Here is a 27,978-nt window from a genome sequence, read left to right as displayed (position 1 = left end):
GCCAGGCAGTCTCTGCCCGTCCGCGCCTGGCCGCTCGTGGGGCGCCGCGCGGGCCGGGGAAGGGCCAGGACAAAGCCCGGGGCCGTCAGGGGACGGCGCTATCCCCGGCCGCGAAGCTCCGGCGGCGGCCCGGCTGCGCCAGCCCCGAGTGGCCCCTCCTCTCGCCCCGCTGCCCCTCCTCCCCCGCCCCGCGGCTGTCGCGGAGGGGCCGCGGGGCGGGCGCCCGGCGGGGCTCGACGGGATGGGCCGTGCCGCGCTGCTCCCCCCGGCCCGGCCCCGGCGGAGGGCGGGCGGGTGTGGGTGCGGTGCACCTGCCGGGCGGCTCGGCGCGGCGGCGCTCGGCGGCGCTCGGCGGAGCCATGCCGGCCGCCAGCACACCCGGGCTGGACACGCCGCGCACCTCTGCGCTAGGGCGGGACAGCGGCGGCCCCCGCGCATACACAGGTACGAGCGTGGTCCCGCGTCGTTCCTCTCGCAAGTTCCCTCCTGCGTCGCAGCAGAGGGGAGGGAGGATGTCAGCGGGAGTAGCGCCAGACTCCAGTCAGGGTGCAGGATCCCTTCCGCGTAGGGATGCGGGGTGTGCAGGATGCGGTATCCCTGGACAGAGGTGTTGTATGTCCCCGGGGAGGGACGCGGGAGACCCCAGCTGGGGCTGCATTACCTTCCCACTCAGCTCCGGACCCCCGCGCCGGGCAGGGGCCCCTCCCGCCCCACTCCGTGCCGCCTCCGGCCGGTCCCTGCAGCCGCTCGGTGCGGAGGGGATGGTGATCCGCACCCTGAAGTTCTCGGGCACGCCTCGAGACGGGTGTCCCGGAGCCGCCTCGAGACGGGTGTCCCGGAGCCACCCCGGCACGGGGTGTCCCGGCAGGTCCCGGCGACCCTTGACAGCTCTCCCGGGGCTACACTCGGGAAGCCGAGCGGGGCCAGTGCTGGACCGCGGGTCGGGCGGAGGGGCCGAGTACCGCCGGGGCTGCTACACAGCAGCCGCACTCCAGAGCCGTCCGAGCGGCTCACCCGGGGGCTGCCGGGGCCCTGGGGAGGGTGATTGCTCCCAGAGAGGAGGCGCTGCGGTTCAATGATAGAAGTTTGGGGTTCAGTCGCTGGGATGGCCCCGGTACGGGGGACGAGTGCATAGGGGCAGAAGGGAGTGCTGGTTCTCAGAGACATCCCTCCTGGGTGTGTATCACCGGGCTGGGAAGGAAATTAAGATATCAGTGTTTTAATGGAATATGTTAATACATTTCTCATTGGTGGAATGAGAAACCAAGCAAAGCTTTTTCCTTCTTATCTTTCTGTTCCCTGGAGTTTTCTTACTCAATTCAATTACATAGACCATAACATCCTTTCAAAACCTCTTTGGCTTAAGTGGGTTCAATAATTTGGAGGTAATGTGAGGTGAGGGAGGGTCTGAACTGGTGGGACATGTTTGCTGCACAGGGCTGTGGCATTGGTGGGTGTCTGGGCCTGGAGGGAGCAGAACCATGGTCTGGACCTGCTGGCCTGGGCAGCAGGAGATGCATATTCCCAGCCACAGCCACCTCTGCAGTCCAGGACCAAGGTGAGATGGAAGGATGCTAGAGCTTGGTGCAGCTGCCGTGACCTGCTGATTGTGGGGGTTTCTTCCTCTTTTCTTCAGATCACAGAGTAGATGGGCTTTTCCCTGGCTTCAATGCAAGCAGAGCTGAGTGCTGCTGAAATCCAAAGACCTCCTTCTCATGTGCAGCCTGTCCTCTCATATCCTTGCAATTTATTTGGCTCGTGAAGTTCTAACAGACTTCATTAATGACCTGAATTTGTTGTGCCTATGGAAATTGGCAAATGTATTTTAGCTACTAGCTAAATGCTAGTAGCAATGCTTTAAATTGTATCTTCTGAATGTGCTTGACTGTTTAATTTGAATTTAATATAGAGGTTAATTTGAAAATGCAAAACAAGTTCTGGAAAATGGGCTTAGAGAATTAACTCAAACCCAAGTGTAGACCCTGTTGCTCTAGTCTGATAGTGTTGCTAATTACTGACTTTTCTCTTATTTAAAATAATGTATATTTAGCTGCTTTTATGTGTTGTGTCAAAGTCTTGTGGGGCTGGGTTTGCCAACACTAAAAGGAGTTTTGGAAGTGGCATGTCCTGTGTTACGCTCAGCTTTTCTGTTTCTGTGTAGGTTAATCTTGCTTTGCATAGATCTGTGACAAAACAGCGAGGAATGCTAACCTGCCAAAAACTATTTGCTGTTCAAATTAGAAATCCACCCTCAATTAATCCCTTGGATATCTATAGACCTGGTACCTCTGAGCCATGTCTCCAGCCAGAACAAAAAAGACCGTTTTTTCCAAGCCAACTAGACCAAAACTGTGGAGCAGGAGTTCTCAGTAAGGTGCTAAACTGGAATATGCTGGGTGAGGGCTTGGCTGTGCTGCACTGGCTGTAGGACCAGCAGTGATGTTTGAGCACCCAGGGCTTTGCCAGACCTTACCTAGGTGTCGACTCTTCACCCTCTCTGTTGCTTCATGGGGGTTTTCCATGGTGCATTTCCACCTTCGCAAAAAAAACATTTGGAACTATTGAGTCAGGTGGATGTACTGGTTGCAACCCTAAGCAGTTTAGATAGCTAAAACGATGGCTACTTATATAATTTTAAATTAAACTCTCGTTCATCTAAATGTGACCATGTTATTTATACATCAATGTTTGCTGCCAATTGTTGCACAGTATACAGTATCTTTCATTGCATCCTGTCCTTATTGGTGATCCTTTTTGATGTTGACTACCCCCTTACATTATTTCAGACCATGAGCAATAAGGTGATAATAAAGACTTGCACAAATAAACTCCCTCACATGTTCCTTCTGAGAGGATGAAAAAAATGTGGCAGGATTTCCATTTGAATTAACGCATGAATGAGAGAGAAATTAAAGGAAGTTCCTTAGTACAGCCCTGATGCCTGTAGTATTTAGAGGTCTTAGAGCTTCCTGACTCACAGCTGTGAGATTCAAACACCCTGCACTTTTCCTGGTCTTGCCTTCTTTTGAAGGACTCACAGGGATCCCACCCTCTGATTGGGGAGGGTCAGCAGTATGCTTCCCTGAGGAACTGTGGGAGCCTGGCTTACCCCGAGGGAAGGTCAGCAAATGTGTAGGGGAAGAGCACAACAGAGGTCTGGAGCTGAGAAGAAGCCTTCTGTACTGTGGCTGTTGTGTTGTCACAGCAGCGTTTACAGTGTCACTGCCGTGCTGTGGTAGTGTTCTGTGGACACTCATCAACCAGTGCTTGCCAGGCTCAGTAAATTCTCTGGAAAAGCCTCTGAGATTCTGAAAGGCTTGTGTTAGGTGACCTAAGCACTCTCCTGCCCTGTGGGAATTGCCATGGCTGCTCTTGTCAGCCTGTGCCACTGAGATACTGGTGCCCCTGAAGCTGCCCAGATTATACTGGGGTCTTTTGGGTGAAACACGAAAAAGAGAGAGAAGCACAAAGGCATATCATTATTTTTAGTCCTTACGTTGCTGAAGTGGGAGGCTCTGGCCCTCCAGTTATCCAGGATGCTACCTTTTTTTTGCTGTGGTTCCTCTCATTCCTTAATACCCTCCTGTAGCTCTTTCAGACCAGGTAGCATGTACTTCTGCCAACACAGAGATGCATTGACAACACATCAGTGCAGCCACAGACAGAGAAACAATTAATGCAGGATCTGGCAGAAACACTCATTATGACAGGTTTTTAATTAGTAGGTCTCACTGCTAGGCTGTTGTCTGCTGTTCTGCCTTGTTCTTCCACTTTCCAGGGAAGGGGAGAGGTTTTGTGAGGTGGGAAATGCTGCAGGCTGCAGTGAATGCTCTATTCAGACCCAATTGTGGAAGGAATTATCTAGCAGACACCACTGAAAGAAAGGGATGGGGTCTCTTGCTTAGAACAGATAGAAGTTGCAGTTTGCTGGAGGATAGGGGCAGGACAGCATGTTTTGGCTCAGTTGTAGCCTGGATGTTGGTGGCCATGGTGGGATGCCGGTACCAGGGTGGGTGTACCTATGGTGTGACTTAAGCTGTCTGTTCTTTTGTTGTAAGCAACTTTATTTTTTCTGGAGTTTCCTTGGCAGTGCAGAAACTGAAATTATGTTACTAAGAACTTACAGTTGCTCTTCCAGGACAGCAAAAACAAAGTTGTTCTTGGAAGCCAGGAGCGCTGCTGCTCTGCAGTATGGCCACATAGAATTTTATCACCTTGTCCCTGCGATCCTCAGATGTGGTTCCGTTTTTAGGCTGCAGAAGAAAACCTGGATCCCAAATTTCTATTTCCACAGGGCAGAAAGTGATACAACTTGTCATTTCCCCAGGGTTATTTCTCCTTTCTTGTTTATCCATGAGCTCAAAGTCAAACTTTGTATTAAGTAATGTAAAAGAAGTGACAGTTGCAGAATGTCTGCTAATTGGCTTTATCTCCTGTACTGCAAGGAGTTAATAATCTGGATGGTTAGGCATTTGCACCAGGCATTGATACTGCTTTGAGGGAAGGATTTTTGTGCTCGTCATTAAACCATTAGAACAGTACAAAATTGAGAAGGAAGAGAGCTTCTGGGTTTTCTGAGTCCTCCACAGTGCAAGATTATTCCCTCTTGGGAATAGTGGTATTCTATACACTATTCTCTATACACTGGAGAAGTGGTATTCTCCAATGCTTTGTCCTAGCTACTCTGAAATTACCTAGGCTAGAGAGACAGACTATTAGTAGACATCTAAATTTCAGCTAATGAATGAGGTGAGCTGAATGCTTTGGATCCAAAACATTGAATTTAAAAAATCACAAGTCAGTCTTAAAACACAGAAGCACCCCAATGACAGTGGATAACCCAGCATTTTCTGGGTGGTGTGGTCTATTTTAAAGGGCAAAACTGCTGCCAGTTTTGCTGTTCCCACTGTGTCAGAGCCAAGACATCCTTGGACCTTTCCCCTAGAAAAGCAGAGCATCCCCAAACATCACTGCAACTCTACAGCAAAGAGATTTATAACTATGATAGAATCGGCGTGATTTTGCTTACTAATCATGATTGCCACTGACTTTTTATGTGCACTGTAGAGTCTTGCCTTCAATATTATGATGAAGACAAGCCAACACATAGGAGAATTGTCAGTTTTTGTTTAGGCATTTTATTGACTTGCTGTCTTTGAAATGCAGCTGCAGATGAGCAACCATGTTATTCTAAAGAACAGTTTTGACTGGCCAAGTGGATCAGGATTGGCAGAGAGGTGATTTTGCAGTCTGCATGAACGTCTGCCTCTCATTTGGTTGTCAGATGACAGAGAGAAATGCAGAAGTTGCAGAATGAGCAACTGCTCCCTAAAATAAATCAATTCCTGTGTCTGCTGAGGGTCTCAGGGATGGGAGTTGAGCTGATGCCTGGATTACAAATGAGCCTTTGCAGCAGAGCACAGCCCCTGTGGCCCAGCAGCATCTTTAGGGGGGTCAGTAGCTGCTTGTGGGGGGCAGCAGTCACAGCTACCTCAGCCCAGATTGGAGTGGTGGTGGCTGGTAGAAGCAGTGTTGGGGAAAGGGATGGGTTAACTGCTTGCCTTTCCTCCAATAGACCTGGAGAGATGATTCCATTGTTATTTCTGGGATGCAATAAAGCCAGTCACAAGGCAGCTCGTGTATTCCAGACTCCTAAGCAGAGTAGCTTTGATTGGGAATGAATTTGAGGAGAGGTCAAAATGGGGACAGAAGTTGAGTAGGGTGAAGGGATGGTGTACAAAATTCCCTGAGTGCATGTGTGGGCTGGGAACAATGTGTAGGAGGATGATTTGGCCTGTGGGAGCTCAAAGAGCTGCAAAGGGCAAGTTTTGGGGTCTGATTTTTTCCTGTTCAGAAGAGCAGAAATCTGTGCCTTCATGTAAAAGCAGAATTACACCCAGGAAGGTTTCTGCTTACGGCCACAGTTATTTTTAAGATCTTTGCTAGTTGATTTGGGTCAAAAGAGGCATCTGGACTGGACACAGGGGTTCTACTTTGCTCTAAGAAGTGGTGCCCCACAAAACCAGGGGGCAGTTTTGCACAGGCAGGAGAGCTCTGGTGCCCATTATTCTTAATACCTGCAGAAATTTAGATTAGGACTAAGGTTTTGATTAATTTTAATCTGTTTCAGCCCAGAAGCTGAATTCTCACGTGTAGCCCCGAGTTCCCTAGCTATGTACAAAGGAAGGGCAGGACATGGGGCTGCCGTCCTCTGCTCTCTCGAGCTGTTTGTCATTCTGTGCATAACTCACCTGCAGTCCTTGACTTTTTAAATGGGAAAAAGCAAACACAATGCACTGGTTCCCTGTCCTTATACTGGCATTCTTGTCTGTCTTGGTGCCATCTTGCAGCAATTCCTGTGTGCAGGGAGGATGAAAGCAGGTGTGTATATTGACTTGTGCTGTTAATTGTTGCTGTGCCTGAGCAGTTCCTGGCAGGATGCTGCATGGCTCTCACCCAGCAGTTTGCAGGTTGCTCTGGTGGCCGTGGCCAAGCTGCTGGCTGCATGTCTCTCTGCGCGAAGCCCAGAACAGGAAAGCCAAACTCTGTCAGGAAAAGAACCAACCAGGGGAGAAGAAAAATAAAAAAATTATAAAGCCACAGAGATGGGTTTTAAATCTGGCTGTTGGTTTCTCAGCCCATGAATGACTTCTGTCACCATAATAAAAGGCATGATATTGCTAACTTTTTCAGACTGGTGTCTGAAAAACCAATTATTCACAGAAATTCTTGTTGACAGTTGTGGATGCTAGGTCACAGCTCTGTGGTGTGCATTTTGCAGCTTAAGACAGCAAACCAAGGACAGGATTAGCTTCAGATTGCTCTTGGGAAAGACTTAGGGAAGGTAAAGTGGGCCAGCCAGGGGGAGGGAATGCAGGTAAGGTCTGTATCATCCCGGCTTGTTTTGCTTAACAGGGTGGTTGGAAATTCCCCGTGAAAAACAACGAACCTGTATTCCCTCATCTGTTTTAAACCAGGAAAGTGGTTGCAAAGATAAAAGGTTGAAAAGTTTCTATATTCTTTACAGATCAGTTCTTTGTGGAAATGCAATTCCTATGTTTTAAGCTTTTTGGCAAAAATTAAAATATGACCATCAAGTAGCATGCAGATCTGGTCCACCTAAAATTTCACATTGGGGGTGGATTTTTAATGACTGAACTGTTTTTTGTCCAGCTCTGGGGCCTTCCTCCTTGAGAACTTTTTTGGTCAAGTAGGTCAGTGCAGTGTGGCCCCAGCCATCCATAGAGGTTATGCCCAGTCTGGCAAGTGTCGTGCAGAAGCAAGAGGCCACCGGCCACATCGTCCAGGCACATCTGCTCTTATCAGCCCTGTTCAGTGCCCCAGCACGTGCCTGTTGCTGTGCACAAGCCAGATCAAAGAGTTGGTGAAGGCAGATAACCCAGAGCCAAGCAAGACAAATATGCAGCCAGGCTGAGCTCTGTGTCTTGCAGCACCCAGGGCAGTGGAGGAGAGTGGAGCACGTTGAGGGTGGGCAGTGGGCAGGCAGGGATGCTGCCCTTCCTCCAGGGATGCTGCAGGAGGCTTCCCATGGGGCAGCACACAACCTCTGTCCTGTCCGCTTTTCTGGTGGGGCATCCTTCATCCTTCCTCTATCCATGGCTCCTAACAGAGATGTGCTTTCCCTGTGGAAATACATCTGGGGTTTCTTTTGGCTTCTTCAGTTGCTGGCTTTCCAACTAGCGGATCACTTTGCACCCTCTGCAGAAATGTTACAATTGTTTATTGAATGAGAGATTATTCATTAGTAGTGGGAAAAAATAATGGTGAACGTTGAAATTATAAAAATCCAGACTTCACTGGCCCAATGAAGGACACCAGCAAGGATGTGCCCACCAAAACCTGTCTGAGAACAGAGGGCTCTGGTGGCAGAGGTAAAGTGCACACTTGCCCTGGGACTCGCATGTCTTGCAAGTCCCATGGTGACCTGAAAGAATAGTGAGGCCCTGGCACAAGTTGCCCAGAGCAGCTGGGGCTGCCCCTTGGATTCCTGGATCCAAGACCAGGTGGACAGGGCTTGGAGCAACCTGGGATAGTGGAAGGTGTCCCTGCCCATAGAAGGGGATGGAATGGGATGAGCTTTAAGGGTCCTTCCAACACACACCATTCTGTGATTCCATGAAAGCAATGCTGCCCAAAATGTGATGGATGTGGGAGTCTCAGCACCTGAGCCCTTGCATGTTGTAAATTACATGTGCCGAAAAATCAGTTTTACCTACTAAACAGACAACAGAATAAAATTAAGGAAGTGGGTAGGAGTGAGCCTGAGGTATCTGCTATAACAGGGGTAGGAGCAGAGAGCTTATTTGAGCATGGATTTCTGAACACAGAAGTAAACTCTCTTCAAATACCTTTTTGCTCTTTTTGCTCTCCTTCTTAATTGCATGGAAATTACGTATTAATGGGAGAACTAGCTTTTCTGAAAAAAAAGCTTTTTTACAAATGTTTTTACAAATGTTTAATGGTGGCCTGTAAGAATCATTAGATATTGGGTTCCCTCTATCACACTTTAAAAATAGTTTGATCAATAGAAACACGCAATGTTTTATGGGGAATATTTTCATTCAGAAATGCTAATATGAGGCAGGTGCCAGAACTGCATATTAATAAGCTGCATTTCTTTTTTCAGGTAATGTGCTGTGACAGATGTGTTCCTTAGGTACCTGCAAGTTTTACCCTGTGCGGTTGTCTAGATGTTCCTCTATGTGACCGACCCAGAGGAACAGTCCTGTGGCTGCTGTTCAGTTCTTGCAGGTCTCCATCAGAATTTGGGGTGTGAAGCTCCTGGAGCAGTGGTGGCTAAGCCTGACCCTGCGTCCTTGCAGTGATGGGTGTGCAGAGGCCTGTGTTTTGGTGCATGTGGTCTGTGCCACACCTGAACCACCAAAGCTTCCCCCAGGGAATAATTTCATAGAGCCATACCTGTGTGTTGGAAGGCAGACAGATCTGTAAGAGCTTTCCCACATGTTCACAGCAGCTGCCCAGGGATTGCAGCACAGCTGGGGACCTTGGTTAATCTCTGCAGCTTCTATAGCCTGGGTCTCACCCCGCTCTCTTACTGTAAGTCTGGTATCATGCTTATACTAACTTCTTTAAAAGCCATGCCAGCATCTGGATTTTCTCGTGGGAGGATCAGATCTTGGTGGCCGTTTGTTGGTTTAAAAGCCCAGCCCCGGCAGCACTTGAGGCCAGCTCTGCAAGGAAGCAAAGGCATGGTGGTGAGGAGACCAATGCCAGGGCCAGACAGTTTCACTCTATGCAAGATGCTTTGCTACATCTGCTTTATTTCATATTTCACTTCTAGCTGCTTTTCTTTTGCTTTTTAACACAGCGAGCTCTTGAGAGCTCTTCTTTGAGATTGCTGTGGATGCTTAACATGCCTGTGATTTCAGGGACACCAGTTTCTGAGGTGTGCTTCTCTAGGAAAAGAGACTTACAGCAATAATATTGGTGTGTTTATTTTCTACAGAGTTGATAGAGCCTAGTGTTCTCTTTTTTTCTGGAATCTAGTTATTCCAGCATATTTTAGTGGTATCAATTCCCAACAGTAAGCAATATAAAGGGGTAACCTTTGTGTCTCTGGGAATAATGAGCCAAAGACATGGATCGCTCTCTTTCTGCACAGACAGCAAGTGGCAGCCTTGCTAGCATGCTTCCAGGTAATTACTTGTGTAGTTTAGATAATTTTGGTAGATACTTATGCAATGTATTTGATTTTACTCACTGTTTTGCTGTGGAAGGAGCACAGGAAATGTTTACCAGGCAGGCATGCCTAGGTTGCTCTCTCATTTCTTTTTCTTATCAGCAAAACATGAACCCACAGCTTGCTGACAGTGAAACCATATGTTTCCTCTTTTTGACGAATCAGTTTTGCAATACAGATAATCCTGGCTGTACACGAGAAGAGATATTTTGAATTATTTTAATTTTTACGTTACTCTCTATTTTTCACTGCCTGGAAATTATGTATGTGTTTATTTCTGAACCCAGAGGTTGGGTGCATTAAGAGTTATGGAGAACACTATGCTTTAGTGTCTGTCTTACTTTGAGGACAGTTATTTGTCATATGCAATAACCTGTTTGTTGTAGCCAGTGCAATTCTGCACTGCCAGACAGCAGCATCAGATTCAGAGATTTTCTGAACACTGGATATCCTCTCAGCATGAGGCCAAGCTCAGAATTGCGTTTGTATAAATCAGTTCCTGCTCTACAAAAAGCTGCAGAAATAGCTGCAGAAACTGGAATCATAGAACTGTAGACAGGAGGTTTTGGGTTGGAAGGAACCTTAAAGCCCATCCAGTGCCACCCCTGCCATGGCAGGGACACCTTCAGCTGGGACACTGTCCCAGGCTGCTCCAAGCCCCAGTGTCCAGCCTGGCCTTGGGCACTGCCAGGGATCCAGGGGCAGCCACAGCTGCTCTGGGCACCCTGTGCCGGGGCCTGCCCACCCTAACAGACAGGAATTTCTTTCCAATATCCCATCTAAATCTACCCTGTTTCAGCCATTCCTCCTTGTCCTGTCCCTGCAGGCCCTTTTCTAAAGCCCCCCTCCAGCTCTCTTGTAGGCCCTTTAGCCACTACAAGGGGCTCTAAGTTCTCCCCTGAGCCTTCTCCAGGCTGAACAATGCCACTGCTTCCACCCTGTCTCCAGAGCAGAGGGCCTCCAGCTCTCTAATTAGGGGATTTATTCAATTTTACAGTTTTTCATTTTTACATTTCTGGGTGCCAGTTATGCAAACCAAGACCTGAACATAACATTTTCTAGATATTTATAAAAGAAATACAAATTTAAATGTTAATCTGGTCAGCACAAATGTTTGTGTTTTACCAGGCAGCAATGCAGCCTCAGACACCAGTCTCAGTTGAAAACAAAAATATAATTAATTCTAACAATAAAAACAATAATAAAATTCTTGATTGTAGTAGATTTAGTCTGATAAACGTGCCTGAAGAGTATTCAAAAAAGAAGTCTATATGGAACATCTGCTTATGTAAGTATAAGGACGGAAGCTTACTTAAACATGATTCTTTGGAGATGTAAGGGTAAAATTAGCCCAGCAGAAAAGTGAATGCCATGGCTAACTACAAAAACATTACAGGTGAAAGAAGTGAAGGACACTAGAGCTTGCAGGAAAGTTTTCCAAAAGCATTTTTAGAAGATAATTGATGATTAAAATTAGGGCAAATTTTATGCAGAGAAGCTGAATCTCAGCTTGGTTGAAATTTCAAAAGGTCATTCTGGCAAAGTTCCATCTGGGCATTTCAATAAATGCATTTGTGAAAAGCAAAAAGCAGTGACACATTTAAGTGTTTGGCTTTAGTGGGAAGAAGTGGTATTGAAAGTTCTTAAAAGAAGAACAGCATTTCTCCTCTGCAGAAGTGCAGGTACATGAAGTTGTTGATGAACTTTCAGCTCAGGTACAGAAGGTTTTGGATGTGTAACTCTCATTGAGAGGCACCTCTGTAGTTCCAGCCCCAAATACATTCATATGAGAATGATCATCTGGGCATGATCTATGATGCTGTTGCAGCCCAGGGCAAAGCATGGAAATACCCACATTTTCAGGGGATGCTGGCTAGTAGACATTTCTGTAGAGCTCAAGTGGAGCAAAAATAATTTAAAGCCCACAGCTGAGGAATGGTGCTGACAAGGTCACTGCCATTCAGAGGTTTGATGTCTTGGCAGACACCATCTTGGGCAAGGACGGGGCGGGAAGGTTCAAAACACTCCAGCAGCTACAGCTGCACGTCTTACTCGGGATGGTCAGTGCTGGATTAAATGAAATATGTCTTGAAAGAAAGGATCCAGTGCCAAATTATTTGTTCTTTGGAGAACAAAGAGTGAACAATGAGTCCAGGTAAACTGGCAGGTATACTGAATGCCTCTGCTGAGGCCGCATGTTGTGGCCCAGCAGGTGTGCATCAAGTCCAATTCAGCTCCAATTACTTTTTGCATCTTGTGCAGCTACAAGAGTCACCAATGTGAACTCTAAGAAATGTGGACTGATCTCTAAAAATAGCCTTGAAATTGTAAAATGAGAAAAAAAACCAAAACCAAACAATTATATGTAAAATCTTTATTTTACAGATTAGGACAATGTTTTCTCATGGTAAACCACAGAGTGATTAAAATAAAAAGAAAAGCCCAAACTCATAATACTCATTTGGAGTGAGAAGGAAAATTGTCCAACTCATCCTGTATGCTCCAGGAATGGGATGTGGGCGGGAAGAGGTGAAGAGAAATCAGTCCTATAGAAAATATTTGCTCTCATTGAGGCCAATTTCTGCCATAGTAAGAGGCTGAAAGAAGTGGCAAAACAAACAGAAATAATCAGCATGGAATTAAAGAGCTATGGTTTTAAAAGCTAGTGTTTGCTGCATATTTACTCAGTAGATTAGCTTAGTAATTGTCACTGGGACTTCTGTTTGGTCTTTTGCTGAGATTCCTTTGGGTTTTTTTTCCAGGGACAGGGAATTTAAGAGCATGAATTGGAGATAGATAGGTGGGACACCTGCCTGCTGTGGTATGATTTAGGGGCTTAATGACAATAATGACATGGGGGGAGTTTTAGCATTCAAAATAAAATACGTTTGCCAACAACATGTGGTTCTGTCAGGATGTTCTCAGGGAGGCTGAGAACTTCTTTTTGCCTGTAGATGTGCTTTTAATATTTTTGTATGTGTCATCATAGTGCTTGCAGCACTATGCCTCTGAGTTTTCTCAAGTCTTTGGAAAGCCAGTGAAAAATAGGGAACTTGGGTTCTAATGCAGAAGCAGTGCTGGTATTCTGTAAATGTTTAAAATATCCGAGTTTCTAGATTCTGTCAAAGCACAGACCCAGAAAAGTATTCTGTACAGACCCAGAAAAAGTATTTGTTACCTTTGAAGTTATCTAGATGTTATATGGTTTTTTAATCATCTCTCATTGAAAGTTTTGTTTAAAATTACTGTGAACAAGGAATGTTGTGACAATAAAACTTAGTGTATGAAGTTAATGGCTAACATTAGGTGGCCAAGAGGAGAACTGCTCCACAGCTCAGAGAGCAGCTGTATAAACAACAAAGCAATAGAAAAGCGGAATGAACAAAAATGTATTAAAAATTAATGAATTACTGAAAAGCAGAGTTTGTAACTCAAAAAGTGAGATAAGTTATATGTATATGTCTTTCTATGCTCTTCCCTGTGGTTTTGACCCTGCTGACCCCTTTCAGCCAAGCCAAACAGACATGCAGTGCTTGTAAAGATAAGAAGTTTCAGTCAGATCATGCCAAGATACTACCAAGTAGGCTGAACTGCATGATCAGTCCAGTAAATCTTGGAAATCTGTGTGCAGGAAGACACGTAATGAATACTCCCAGCCAGCCTGAGTACTAAATGAATCAGAATCTAACAATACAGGGATCCATAGGGGACCGTGCCACTCAGAAATTACTTTTTATTAGTGTTTTTAGTGTTCTACATGTTCCAGTCTGAGCAGATAATGTCACAACATCAGTTGCTTTGTGCTGGGGATGAGGGCAGGGGAGCAGTTGAATGGCACTGATGGAGGGTAGCCGTGGGCTGATGCTTGGCAGAGCAGCCAGCATTGGCCGCCCCGAGGTCTGGTATTTGTTTTGACCATTAACTGTGACTGATTTACAGTCTGGTGTCAATGAAACCTCAGTGGATGGCTTCGCTGTTGGCAGCGGCGCTGCATTGTGTCTGTGTTTGCTCTGCAGGGCAGTGCAGCCACCTCCTCTCGCCGCAGCTCGGCTCGCTGCAGGTCCTTCATGGCAACGGCACCGAGGTGGGAACAGTGGTCACCTTCCAGTGCTCCGCCGAGCACCAGCTGGAGGGAGCGGCCATCGTCACCTGTGTTTGGGAAGGGAACAGCACGCAGTGGACAGCCGGAGTGCCCTCCTGCAAGCGTAAGGTTCTTCCCAAACCGTGCCCCTCCCTCTGGGATGCAGTGCGTTCCTTTTGCCCTGCCTATCCTGCAATGTTAGGATTCTTCCTAGATACCTGTGCAAAGAAAAATACAAATTCAATTTTCTTCAAAGTTGCCCCACTGATGGTAATTCCACTCCATATATGTTCTGACATGCCATTATCATGACACACAGAAAAGACTCTGTTGGATTCGTCCCTGATCTCATGTCACTGGTAGCACCTGGAATAACTGTACCTCTAGCTAAAAGCTGTATGCTTCTTTAGAGAATGTATGGGTGACTTGGTTTAGAGACAAATTTAGGAGAAAAACACTCTGGAATGAGTGTTTCCTCTGAAAAATAGGGTTCCAACAATCCCTTTCCACCAATAAGAAATTAATACTAGTGGCTGAAAGTGAAAAAACCCAACCGTTTATTGACAAACAGATTGCCCACACGGCACGGGAGAAAAAGTAAATAAATGCTAGATATTGAACTGTCAGACCTTAACACACACACCCTCCAGCCCCGGAAAAAAAAAAAAAAAAAAACAACCAAAATGCCAGAGCAAGATAAAAACCCACAACGGCCAGCAGGTGGGTGGGGAGAAAGATGACACCAGCTCCTGTCTCAGAGAAAAAACCAAAAGGTTCACGCAGCAGCTGGCGCAAACAGATGGGAACCTGGTGAATCTCTGTTGTTGGTCCCCTGGTGAAGCAGGTGTGCTTTCCCTGCCCGGCTCGGGCTTTTTCCCGGGTCTGGGGCCAAAAAGGAGCAGCCCCTCCCTCCGGCCGGGCCCAGCCAATTTCTTCTCCTGGCACTTGTTCTCACTGATCTTGGATCAAAACCAAACTGTCCAATTCACCTCGAAAAGCAGCTGAAGGATTGCTGCTGCAGCCTCTCCAAGCCCAAAAAAAGCAAAGAAGAAAAACCAAACAAATTTCTGCCTGGGCTAACAAAAAAACCCCAAACTAGCCAAGCAAAAGGCAGACTGCACCACACTCCCAGATGCTGGGGCAGTGAGGCTTTGAAAAAGCCCAGCAAAGGGCCCCAGTGCTCCCCCTTCCCTCGGACCCATGTTAAAGACACAGCATTCATATTGGGGCATAAAGCAGAGAATCAGGGAATAGACCATCATCATAAATCACCCCAACACTATGGGAATGACCAACTGATGTGCAAACATATTTGCGGACCTTTTATCTCCTGGCAGTCTTTTCTGACAATGTATTTGCTGTAAAAGAAGCACAGTGATATTTTTTGAACAATTCTTGGTTGTTGCAGCTGCACGGGAAATTTACCATATAGATAAATAGTGTCTGAATGACAACACCATTAACTATCTTTTAGCTGCGTTTCTGCTTATTTATTCTAAGGTTGCTAATAGTTTGACCAGAAGTAGACCCAAGGAAAACTTGGTACCTCTGAGCTTTGAGGTGCCTCAGACCTTGTATAATTTCAAATCCCCAGTGGATACATTGCTCTTACAGACACTTAGTACTCTCTCCCACACTCAGCTATTCTTACCTCTTCTTTGGAGATCCCATAAAAGAAAAAATGAGAGAAATCATTCCCCCAATTCCCCCAGAGGCTGCAGAAATATAATGCTTTGTGTGGAGGTCAGCTGAACCGTTTGTGATGCTGGTCATTGTGACATTGGGAGAACTAGCTGAGTTTTGAAGCAAGACATGCTTACTGCTCCAAGTGAGTTGGCAGAGATCTGCATTAGCTGTGCCACATCACATTCCTACTCCTCCTTTTGTCTGGATGACTCGCTTCCAGCATCAGATCCTTGTGAACACTCAGCCCTGCACATCACTTCTTCCATCCCGTATCCTTCCCCAAACAGAGGAAGACCTGTTTGCTGCTTGCCAAAGAGGATGTAATTACATGGAACTGTCCTTGCTCTAAACGGCTTCTTTAATCCCATTTACCTGTGTTAGTATTCGTTTCTGTAGCTTCAGTCCTTGTTAATAAAGAGTTTGCAGCTCATCTGCAGACTTGTGCTTTTAAGCTACTGCAGTGCTAAGGGCACTGTGTTTAATTAATTGCAGTGGTGAAATGCTTGTGAACAATTCATTAGTAACTTATAAACATGAGATTTTTACATAGTCCAGTTTGAGGCTTGCATAGGTCAAAGCTGAAGCCAAGATTCTCTGGTATCTTGACACATAGTAATGTGGAAGTCCTCACTGAGCAGAAGTGTGAAGCCAGCAGGCTTCAGCATGGTTTAATGAAAATGTGAAAGATAAATTTATGGTCTGATCTTAGAAGCAATTCTGTGTTTGCTTTGTTGCAGCCATATCAAAATACGAGACTTTTGGCTTTAAGGTCGCAGTAATTGCCTCCATTGTGAGCTGTGCTGTCATTCTGCTGATGTCCATGGCTTTCTTAACTTGCTGTCTGATCAAATGTGCAAAGAAAAGTGAGAGGAGAAGAACTCAAAGGTATGTCAAGATGACAGTTTTAATAACTGTGTAAGAGTGTACATCATATGGACCCCATTGCTGTGATAACAAGTGCTTCAAAGGATTTGCTGCTTGCAGCACTGCAATGATGTTAATTACTTGAAATCCTTAATTTGTAGGTCAGGCTTTAGGCGTAGAAGGACTTGGAATTCCAGAGTACTTAGCTACCTGATGCCTGTTAGTAACAGATAACCTCAACAGGCCTAGGCAGATCTGGATTTACCCAGGATTATGCAGAAGCTGAACACACAAGTCTTATTTTCTGGCACAGCATTTCTCTTCTCAAGTTATTGAAGATTGGCAATGTTTCCCCTTCTTCTCTATTTCTTTCCTTTTTCCCTTTCTTTCTTTGAAAACTGCTGGGAAATGGAAACTCCCTGTGTCAGAGCCATCCAAGGCCTCACCATCTGCTGAGCATCCTCAAAGCTGTCCCAGCATAGGGCTGGAAGAACAGAGGATTTTGTCTTCTGGCTTGGAGCACAAATTGGTGGATTATAAACAGGAATAGGAAAAAGTCAAATTTTCAATCAAGTTCATTATAAAAACTCAGTGTGGATAGTGTCAGCAGGAGCGTATTTGCCTGTAGGCTGGAGCCAGGCTACTGGTGCTCACGAGAGCACCCACCTACAGTCACTGCTGCAGAAAGCTTTCCACAGGAACTTGGTTTACCTCTCACTTTTCTTGCTGGTTACTCCCACCAGGCCCTCCAGTGGAGTGGAGGGAGACTGGGGAAGACAGTAGTGTAGGGTTCTATGCTGAGCTGTGATTTATCTGAAGCTGTGTGGGAACCAGCTGAAGGGGGAACTTCTGTCATTTGAAATCCAAGTGTAGCCAAAATAGAGATTTTCTGTTTCTCTTAAAAGACTTTTTTGTGTCAAAAAATGAAAGTCTTTAGTGTCAGTCATAATACTCAGGTTTTTACTGGTAGCATGAAATAAATTACTTTGAAATGAAAGGTTAATTGACATTTTTGGAATTGCCACTTTTCTTTTTGATAAGACTATTCATATCACAGTCCTTGTTATTCATTTATTTTAAATGAAGTTTTGTAAAAACTAGCCATTCTCATTATTTTGATGACTTGATATTTTTCCTCTTACAAAAGAAAAGCCCTTCACACTGGACATAATGACCTGATTCTGTCATCAGGCTGTAAAATTATTCCTTTTGCTGAGACCTTCTGAGTTCCCTGCTCCCCTGTGCTTCTTTCCCTGTCTCCTGAAGGAGCTGCTCCATCCCATTGGCAACAGAGTCCAGCTCCAAGGGGAAACCTGGGGGCACCGTAGGCATTGTGTATCTTATCCCTTCTGTCAGAAAGAATTGAAGTCATGTCCAAACTGTCCATGTCATGGGAGAAAAAGTGACATAACCCTCTGTGAAACTTGTCAGGTGGAGTGGCAGCATCTCTGTTGGCCATGGAGGTGGAAAAGTGGATTGACTTCTGAATGCACAAATCATTAATCTGACAAAAAGCTGCAGGCTTGATAACTTGAAACAAAATGAGAACTCTTGGGGAGGAAATAATGAAGTAAGTGTCTCTTAGACCAGATCTGAAAGATGAGGTAATCTCTACCTATGGAGCAGAGAGGATCTCCTCGCCTTGCCTGTAACTCTGAGGTCTGCATGTCTGCTTCTTTTGGCTCTTAGTTGGTCAACTGAGAGATCATCTCTGCCTGCAAACCTGCCTTGCATGATGTCTAGTGATCTTTGAGTGCCATCTTGTGTTTAATAGAATCATAGAATCATTAGGATTGGAAAAGACCCTTAAGGTGAACTGTCAACACAGCACTAACACCATGTTCACAGCTAAACTGCCACATCACATGTGTTGTGAAGAGAAAAGGGACAAAGGCTGCTGAAAGTCCTCCCACCATTCAGCCTCCTCATCGATCTTGTCCACTGAGGAAGCATGGCTGCTGTTTTCTTTGGAAAGAGCAGGATTGCATCCCAAGAAGACAGAAATGGCACCAAAATCAGCGTCACCAGTTCTCACAATTTGATCTTCTCCCATCAGCCAGTGAAAATGTCTGTGATTCTCTTTGTCTTGGACTTCTTTTAAAAACAAGAAAAGAAATGGTGGATTTTTTTTTTTCTCACCTCAGAGTTGCAGAGAGCAGCATGAAAACAGCTCTGAACATTTCCAAAAAAGAATTCTGACAGTGAGGGAATATGCCCTCACTGTTATGCCTTAGCAAATGCAACACTACCTGTCTCCTTCATTTTTAAGTCAATGTCTTTGCAACCTGCCTGGTGATTTTGGAAACATTAAGAATAGCAGTGATGCAAAAAGTCACAGAAAATAATTTTTTTTCCTGAAATAATTTATCCCATAAAATGGAGAGGATATGAAGTCTTTTCACACATAACAGGTTGTGGCCTGATGTCACTGTTGAAGGTCCATTAGAGCACTGAGACATCATCCCACCCTTATATGAGTTTTCTTACTACATGTAGTCTGGAAAAACACTGACTCAAATGGACATAATTCTTGGAGGTTTATTTCTTTCAACTATCCATTGGTGCTCATAAGAAAATCGTTCTCGTTTTCTTGTTTGTTTGGTTGGGTTTTTTTTTTTTTTTTTTTTAGGATTGCTGGACAGTACTTAAAATAACACTATTTTGCACAATAATATTTATGCTATTGAAGAACTCCCTATCTTAGGGTGTTATTTAAATCTCTACAAGTTTGGCTTACACATGAAGTTCAGCACGTGTTTAAGTGCTTTTTTCAGTAAACTCGTGTCACAGACACGTTTTATGAAAAATCCTTTCCTTAGGATTTTTCTCCTGAGAAGCTGAGAGACCTCAGGAGCAAAATGTAAACAATGATTATCTGCTGCTGTGGAATGCAACAGGTGGATCTTTGATTGGTCTCATGTGGTTGTTTCTAATTAATGGCCAATCAAAGTCCAGCTGTCTGGACTGTCTCAGTCAGTCACAAGCCTTTGTTATCATTCCTTTTCTATTCTTAGCTAGCCTTCTGATGAAATCTTTTCTTCTATTCTTGTAGTATAGTTTTAATATAATATATATATCATAAAATAATAAATCAGCCTTCTGAAACATGGAGTCAGATCCTCGTCTCTTCCCTGGTCCTGGACCCCTGCGAACACCACCACAAACCTGGAATGAGATTTAAGCTCTAGAGACTCAGGTCTGTGGTCAGATAACAGCTCAGCTGTACAGCCATATATAACAATACTGTTTCTACTGCTTGGTATATTCACAGAGAAATGCAGCTGTGGTACCAGCTGAAGACTGAAGAACTAGAGCACATGCAAGCTGCTTACTTTGGTTTTAAGGGAAGGAACAGTAACAACAATAATAAGAAACTCAGGATTCCTTCTGTATTCGGTGACATGACTAAGATGGTATATGATAACCAAGGCTTCTACAGGTAAGGCTGTTAAAATAAAGTAGGTTTGAATGAGCTGATGGGATCCTGGCTAAACACTAACCAGAGCTAAAACCAGCTATGAGAGCAGGTATATCAGTCTGTGCACCCTTAGCCAAAAGTCTGGCTGTTTTGGGTATGGAGAGTGGGCACTGCTTCTCATCAGAGATGGAAGTGTCATTAAAGGTGATTCTAAATAAAACTGTCCTGGAATTGCTCTTGGAACGGATGTGACCCTTCCTTATTTACACCTTATTCTCTTTTTCCACTCAAGTAAGAGCTGTTTAATCAAGTAATTTCAAGCAATTTCTATTCTTTAATTCTGTAAAATGAATAGACATGAAAGGTGAGATGTGGGAATTCTACTGACAGATTTCATGAAGACAACAAATGGCCTGTCAGTTTTGTATTTCACTTGCAAGTTGTTTTTTTTAGTGTGTGTAACAAATTAGGCTAAGTTTCCTCATCCTGTGTTCATCTGGCTTACTGGGAACAGGAGAACAATGCAGGTACTGGGGAGGTGCAAACGTGGAGCTGGGCTGTGCTGGGAGGACTGGAATGAAAGGACATGTTACCTGTCTGGGTGATTGCTGTAGTACCATTTCCCCTCCAGTGTGAGGTGGGAATGTTGGCAGCCTGTGCCTGGAGGAAATCTCTAAACCTGGGTGCGTGTTGCTGCAGTGGTGAAGCTGTTACAGTATTGATTGTCCAAAGAAGTAAATACAGGCATGTGGCATGTTTGAAAAACAGCAGCAAAACTCAGGGTGGGCAGTCCCAAAGGAAAGATTCCATATATTTCTGCATATCCATGGTCAAGAACCAAAAGAGAATTTAACCAAGACTCCTCAGGGAAGGTTCAGGCTTGACATGAGTAGCCATTTGTGTACCAAGAGGGTGGTCAGACCCTGGAACAGAGTCCTGGAGCAGGTCAGTGTTGGTGGCCCAAACTGGCATTGCTCAAGGAGCATTTGGACAATGCCCTTAGTAATGAGGTTTAGTTTTTGGTCAGCCCTAAAGGGGTCAGGCGGTTGGACCCAATGATCCTTTTGAATCCCTTCCAACTGAAATATTTCAGTCTAGTCTAGTCTAGTCTAGTGTAGTCTATCAGCACCCTATCCCTATTCTATCCTACCCTATCCTCTTCTTGTGTTAAAGTTTCAGACATTTGGAGGAATTGCCCAATGCATCATGAGATCTCTGAGCACAGCAGCAATCCTGCTTGGTTTTTCTAGGCAGGAGCTGTCTGAAGAGGCAGAGGATGAATCCTCTCCTCCCTGCCTTTTCCAGGGCTGTGGTACATGCTGTTTTCTGCAACCCAGCCATGGGAAGTGGCTCTGCAGCCCACTTAGAAGGGGAAGTTGAGATGAGTGCTGCCCATGTCTGACAAGGGAGTGGGTGGAGGCCTGAAAAATTCAGTCATTTTTATGATAGCTTTCTCTCTTTTCTTGAAGAAACTGTTCTGCTTCATATTCTTGTAGCATATGAAGTATCTGGAAGAGTAAGAACTCTTCCACCCTTGAAGAAGACTCTGTTGAGTATATCTTAATTTATTTTTGACTAGAAAAGCATGTAGGTTGTGCTACTTTTCAGACTTAATTGAATGGATTTTGAGATTAACATTTTGATTCAGTACTTGAGGGTCAAAATACTGTAAGAAGAGATAAAATACAAAGCTGATTCTTTTAGGTAAGGCAATATAATATAAAAAATCAATTCTTTCAGGCAGGTAAGGTATTAACAAATGCAGGTTTACAAAACAAATAAAGGTTTACAGACAAATTTAAGATTAAAACACTCTAATCAGTTAAAGAGGGGCCTTAGTATGCTGACAAGATAATTTTGGCTGCAGTGAGGTGACACAATGTGGGTGCAGAGTGCTGATGTGCAGAGCTTATAAATAACAGAGAAGCCCAGCTGTGTGACTGTAGGGGATCCACTGTGCTGTTCTGGACCTGGCTGCCACAAAATGAGAACTTTCTCCCCTCATGTTTGAAGCATATCACAAACATTGTGAATATGTAGTTTTGCAGGAAAACATTGGATTTTAGTGGCAACTGCTTTAATTATAACGATTCTCATTCTGACTGCTTTTCTGGTTGAACAAATTGCTTTAAAATGATAAGAAATATGTGTACAAATACCCGGGATCATTAACTACAGAGTGCTGTCACTCCAGATGCTACCTCTTTCATTTGGATGTAAAGAATCATAATGAGGTGGATGGATGAACATACCAATTTTTAGCAGAAAAAGGTCTTATATGCATGAGCTGCAAGTATTTACAGCGTATTTGCTCCATTATATTATTGAAAACACTAAATAATGTTGAGCAGGGAAAAACAAGTTACAGATCATGGTGCTGCTCGGAGGGAGGTGTTTCCCCTGCGTTGCTTCTTAGAAGTTCAGAGCAGCAGAGATAGCAGTTTTCTCTGTAGTGCAGAGGTTTGAGCCAGATTAGCTGAAAACAAGGGTCTGTGTCCAGGGAAGGGAGATTAGCTGCAGCCCTGGGCCACGTAGTTAGAGGAGAACAATGCCCATGAGCCTCCAAAGCAGTCCTCAGGGCAGAGGGCTTGTCAGCATGTTGGGAATGGCTCTCAGAGCCTGACTGCAAGATGTACCAGGATGTGTTATTTTTGAGTCAATTATTTTATGATGAAGAATAATACCTGACCCTGCAGTAACTGTTCTCTGGAGCACTTGCTTGGGCACCCACCACCCAAGACAAACAGCTCTCTGCCTTCCCAGCAAGCAGCAATGTGGGAGAGCTAGGATCAGGCATCTGCCCAAGAAGACAGGTTGTCCTCTGCCACATGACCGACACAGGGTAAAATATCAGTAAAGAAAAACTTAATGGCAGCTGTCCTTCCTCTGTGCCAGCTGCTAGTAGTGTTTGAGAGATGGAATGAAGATCACTGAGACGTTATGTTAAAGAAAATGGGTGTCCAAAAGAAGAGTGGGGTCAGCTTAATGCTGGAGGGGCCTATGCTCACCCACTGCTCACGGTCAGCTGTAGCTGCTCCCCAGGTGAAGGTATTTCAGGGTTTGACAACCTTTTCTGTGAGGAATTTTTTCCCAATATCCAACCTAAACCTCCCCCAAAATGACAGAGCTTAAAAAGTGCCTTCAGTTTTCAGCAAGGACGCAAAGCTTCACAGCAAACTAGTGCAACAGCCTCAGCAGAGCTGTTGCTGTAGGAATACAGCGTGAGGAAATGCAAATAAGCAATTGCTCTGATAAACATCATTGCCAGTTTTTAAATTTGTAAAGAATTGTCCTGTCCACTGCTGTAATGTACATCAATTAAATTGTAAGCATCCATTCAGGAAGAGAACTGTCCTGTGCTTGTTTAAGTAGTTTGTAGCATTTACATTTGTTCTGGAAGTGAAGCCATCAGTTCCATAAAAAGCACGAGGAAATGCAAGTGTTCTGTGCCAGAAATGGGATCCTGAATCCAACTGGAACCACTTTAGTTCTGACAAAATATGCACAACCTAGTCTAACATTGTGAGAGCAAACAGTAAACCCTTCTGGCATGAAGAGACATTAAAGAATCAGGCACTCCTCTTTTGGAACCTATTTATATATCTGCATGTGTAGAAGATACTGTCCCAGGAGCAGCACAGATAGCAAGTGTAAAGAAATTGCTGAGAGCTCATTTCAGTTTGCATCATCTTCCTAGTGATGGTCAGAAATAGCCACACCTTGGCTCTGTTGCTCTGCTTTTCAGTGTAAAAGTCCTGTAACCTGTCCTGGAATAGATACTCCCTTGACTCAAGGGATGTGCTGATTTTTTGTAAGGGAGAATTGATGATCCAGCATTTTCCATACTCAGGAGAGCTGAATGTAGCTGTACACTAACTCCTTTTCATTCTCTGCCAGCTAAGATGACAACAAGAAAAAAAAGTAGTCCAGCTCAAAAATGCAATCTAAAGAGAATCAAAGAAATTTGGTGTGGTTTTTTGTCTAGCATGGAAACATTTGGAAGAAGTTGGACATTTCAAATTTGGACTGCTTAGAGGTGAATTATTTTTCACAGCTCAAGTCAAGTTACAAAACATTCTCTGTGAAGTAGTTGATCTGACTGCAGAAGCTAGTCAAGTGGAAAAGCCCATGTCTCAGTAGGGTTAAAGTCCTCCTTTCAGCTATTCACACAGCTGGAACATATTACCAAGAAGAAAAAATCCTTCTGCAGAGAAGCAGGCTGGTATATTCTCCCACAGAAGATATTTTTAGTTGCTGAAATTTTTGTACCAGAGACCTTTCTGACTACAAGATGCTTTACCATTCTACCTGGCAAAAAGCAAATAAGGACAATCCAACAACAAAGAATTCCAACTGAAAAGATTTTGTAAAAAATCACAAAGCCAGCATGCTATTAGGAGAGGCAGCTCAGCATTTTCAGCATCACTGTGGGGTTTAATGCTGCATCGCATAGAGCATTCACTGATACAATTGTATGGAATTGATACAGTTCCCTACACAAAATGTTTGATTGCATGGCACCATGAAGGGAAGACACCAGCATAGGAGAGGGGCAGATTTCCTTTCCCTGCTTTTCCCTGCTTTTGCCCATGACTGGTCCAGCCTTGAGCTTCTCTGTTCATGGAGTTATTCTTTTTTTACCTCTTGTTTTTCCTGTGCTCTGTGTTCCCCACCACCACCTTTTAGAGGCTCAGATCTTCCCAGTACCTTTCAACATGCAGGTTTCAAAGAAAGCTGAGACAGGGGAAGTGAGCTGTGGTTTCACCTTGGGGCCCTGTTAGAAGGGTAGGATAAACTGGCTTTTAAGTTACACCCATTTCAGAATTTCAGTCTTAATTGTCATTGCAAGAGCTAGAAAGGGGCATGTACAGCAACATGTGCTTTCAATAGAGCTGCTATTATTGTTTTCATAATGCTTTCCTGATTACCCCAGGGTCTTGTACAAAGCCACTAGGCATACAGCAAGAAAAAAATCCCCTCCCATCCCCTAGTATAAAAGCTGTTTTGAGAGGCAGTACCAGCACCAGGCAGCTTTGTGGCTGCGTTCTCACACATCTCGGATGTCCTGTTAACAGTGTTTTCCCTCCAGCAAGGAGCATCTCTCAAGTCACACAGAAGAATATTCTTGTGAATCCTCTAAATCCCATTGACAAATGCTGTGATGGCTATTCTTCTCCTCTGATGGGAGTTCTAAATTTTATCTGTCAGATACAGTCTGTCCTTGTCAAATGCATCATGCACTTGGCTGTGCAGTGCCCAGGGCAGGTTTGTATAGCCAGGTAAGGGTGCAGAGAAGGGTTCTAATCCCTTGCTGTGGTGTTTTGAAGTAGCTCAGTTGGGAACTGGAGTTAAGGAAAGTTGAAGTGCTTGAAAAAACAGTCACGCTTATTCAGGACAAAGTACAGAGCTTCCAAGGATGAGAGGAGAGCAAACTGAAGACTGTGTCTGACTGAAGGTCATGCACACATAGCAAAGCCCACTGCATGCACAGTTGTCCCTTGGTGACACTGCAACCCGCTTAATAGCTCTTCTCATCCTCTGCTGAGGTGAAACCTCACTGCCTTTACTGTCCCTCTGATGTCCTCAGGGTTTAATCTATTGCAGGGAAGAGAGGTGCCTACTGTCTCACCCTACACTTATAGAATCACATAATGATGAAATGGTTTGGATGGAAAGGGGCCTTAAAGACTATCCCATTCCCCCCCGTTGCCGTGGGCAGGGACACCTTCCACTAGACCAGGGTGCTCCAAGCCCCATCCATCCTGGCCTTGGACACTTCCAGGGATAGAGCAGCCACAGCTACTCTGGGCACCCTGTGCTAGCTGATGTCAATGAAAGCTTAATAGTTCCTGTAATGGGAGGAATGGGTTGCTAAGCCAGGAGTACATTTCTTCTCCAAGTACAGTTTTAGCCAGTGTGGGTTCCTGAGTGGTGGACTATGGGTAATTGAAGTGTTTCACAACATAGAGATTTATAGGGAAAAACATCAGAGTGGGATGACTTCTGCCCAGGTGGACTGGATTTATTGCTCTATAACCAGCACACCTAGACTTGAGCTATAATCCTGGCAGAACAATTTGCAAAGACTTTTTTTTCAAAGGCTGTTTTGCTGGCCCAGGCAAAGCTTTTTTCCAGTCCTTCTCTGTCTGTGTGCTGCTTTGATTTGATTTTTATTTTGACCTTTGACTACCAACTCAAGAAGATGGAACCAAGTTCCTTATACTATAAAAAAAAATAAATAAGTGCACAACAGCAGGTATGTCAGAAGATTTTCTTTTGGCAGCGAGGTGTGCAGCATTACCCCATGTAGCTTCTGTTCCCTGATGGCAGGTCACAGTGGTGCTCAGTGCTCAGTTGGTACCCAGCAAAAAGGTACTTGAGGTCTTGTTGAGGTTTTACAGAGACACAATTATTTGCCCCACTGCTGCCAATTGGTTTTGATGCTGGGAGAAGCAATTTTTCATGTTACAGCACAAGTCATTTGCAAAACACCTGATGTGCCAATAAAATGCACAAATTCTGTACCTTCACCAGAATTAATGAAACAGAAATAACTTTACCCTTTGTGCTTACAGGTCCCAGGAAGAGCAGACTTGGGATGTCGTCATTCCTGGGTGTTGCAAAGACAACAGTCACCTGCTGAAGGTAGCCAAGAGCAGTGGTGCACCTGGGGCACACACGGTACTGAGACACAACACTGCACTGCAGACGGTGAACTCCGTACACGTTGTTGAAGTCTACAGTCATAAGGATAGTTACAACAAACCAACCTGTCAGATACCTGGATAGCTGGTGTCTCAAATGCAACTGCTTCTCTGGACCAAAATGAAATGTTGATAGAAATATGTGCCTTAAAGACAACACAGAAAGTTCATTATTCATATGAACTGTAAGTTTTCTATATTCCAAGATGGTTATTTAAGAGAAATGCTTCAAGGTCTGATACAAATAAAGATATGAATATTGGGGCTGTCAGTCCAGAGGTGTTCTCTGTGGTGTGCTGTGCAGTGTGACCATGGCAAAAGCTTAATGCCCTTCTGCACAGTTAGAGGGGTGGTACCCAGTTTGCATATTTGCCTCATATGAAGTTGCTGATAATAACTACACACCCCTCAGATTCCAATCTTCTCTGAATCAGTGGGTTTTTTAAGAATTTAGAAAGAAAAGTCCCCCATATTTTTACAAAGTAGCATGATAGAACTACAAAAAATTTGTTTTTAATTAAATTCTGCATTGTTTTGTATCAGAAAGGTCTTTAGTTCATCTGCTCTGTGTTTAGAGACCATGTGAGACTGGGTGCAGCAGAGGCCCCTCTGCAGGTCTGCCAGCCTGTGGGAGAGGAGATGGCACATGGAGGGATGTGGTGTCATGCTGTGGCACACCTTGGGGCCCCCACCAGTGACCTCCTGTAGCTTCTACTGGTGTCCCAATGCAAGAGCAGTTGGTGTGCAGGTGGGGACAGCAGTGCAGCCTTCCTGGAGCAGCCAGCTCGGGATCACTGCAGCATCATCCCTATGAGACCTCTCTAAATAAAGGGCTGAGGTAGCTTTTGAAAGCCTGCCTTCTTTTCTGTTGTTCATCTGTACATCATGTGGGGAAAAAAGGTGGGTTTTTTTCTTCTTTTGTCCTTTTTGAATAGTTAAGTAACAGATACAGTGCTTTTTTCTACTGTTTATATGCAAATAGATGTATATACTACTTATAGTTCTTTTTGTTCCAGTTGAAGCCTTACTTAATACTGTCATCAGCTGTCTGTTTAATGGGTATCATCACATCTCTCTCGTGGGTAGAAATATGACCTTATAGCAGGCTGCAGTAATTGTTTTATGGTATATTCCCTTGGTATGAATCAGGTATCATCTCACAACCTGCAGTTCTGAAGCTTCAGTTTTGAAATTCAAATTACTGTAGCTTGCTGGCAAATGCCCTCTTCTATCCTGGCCATACTCTGCAGAGATCAAAAACACGTGCTTGAAACTCAGTAAGATGAAAGTTGCAGCAAAAGACTTTTTTCTTGTTTCTAATAAGCTCAGTTCTACTGTAGGTTGCACCAAGGTGCATCCTGCAACACACTTCTCACTATGCACTGCAAAAAGGAGAATGGATGCACTTCCCATCACTCCACCCAATTACATTCTCAATTCATCCAATTAGTACTAGCTAGTGTTTATCACGATATAGTTGTGCTGTGAACTATTCTGCCTGCAG

At 44.6% G+C, this 27,978-nt stretch overlaps 2 protein-coding genes across 3 annotated transcripts in view; both read left to right on the top strand.

The window, feature by feature from the left end:
• Positions 1-299: 299 nt before the first annotated feature.
• SUSD3 (sushi domain containing 3) lies at positions 300-26,745 on the top strand. 2 transcript variants are annotated; one of them, XM_036390913.2, is made up of 5 exons: positions 300-444; positions 13,738-13,926; positions 16,226-16,373; positions 19,624-19,791; positions 26,346-26,745. In XM_036390913.2, the coding sequence occupies exons 1-5, from the start codon at positions 360-362 to the stop codon at positions 26,557-26,559; spliced, it is 804 nt and encodes a 267-aa protein (XP_036246806.1). In that variant the 5' UTR covers positions 300-359; the 3' UTR covers positions 26,560-26,745. The 2 variants fall into 2 exon arrangements, with proteins under 2 accessions (XP_036246806.1, XP_036246805.1); XM_036390912.1 differs by lacking the exon at positions 300-444 and adding an exon at positions 10,406-11,009.
• CARD19 (caspase recruitment domain family member 19) overlaps positions 26,600-27,978 on the top strand; it is a 20,918-nt gene continuing 19,539 nt past the window's right edge. Inside the window, exon 1 of the mRNA XM_036390916.2 lies at positions 26,600-26,659. Within this exon, the coding sequence (XP_036246809.1) occupies positions 26,653-26,659 (7 nt within the window). The 5' untranslated portion in view covers positions 26,600-26,652. The remainder of the gene's footprint in view (positions 26,660-27,978) is intronic.

The sequence above is a fragment of the Molothrus ater genome, chromosome 11, assembly GCF_012460135.2.
Source record: "Molothrus ater isolate BHLD 08-10-18 breed brown headed cowbird chromosome 11, BPBGC_Mater_1.1, whole genome shotgun sequence".
Taxonomy (NCBI): Eukaryota; Metazoa; Chordata; class Aves; order Passeriformes; family Icteridae; genus Molothrus; species Molothrus ater.
This window is presented reverse-complemented; position numbering and strand designations above follow the sequence as displayed.

What these genes read in the sequence shown, in the direction of transcription:
- SUSD3 (XM_036390912.1), top strand. Translation starts at nt 10,811, where the DNA reads ATGTTAATCTGGTCAGCACAAATGTTTGTGTTTTACCAGGCAGCAATG. An exon ending in GAGAGGAGAAGAACTCAAAG is followed by an intron (nt 16,374 to 19,623) that starts GTATGTCAAGAT and finishes GTATATTCACAG; the next exon opens with AGAAATGCAGCTGTGGTACC. An exon ending in GATAACCAAGGCTTCTACAG is followed by an intron (nt 19,792 to 26,345) that starts GTAAGGCTGTTA and finishes TTGTGCTTACAG; the next exon opens with GTCCCAGGAAGAGCAGACTT.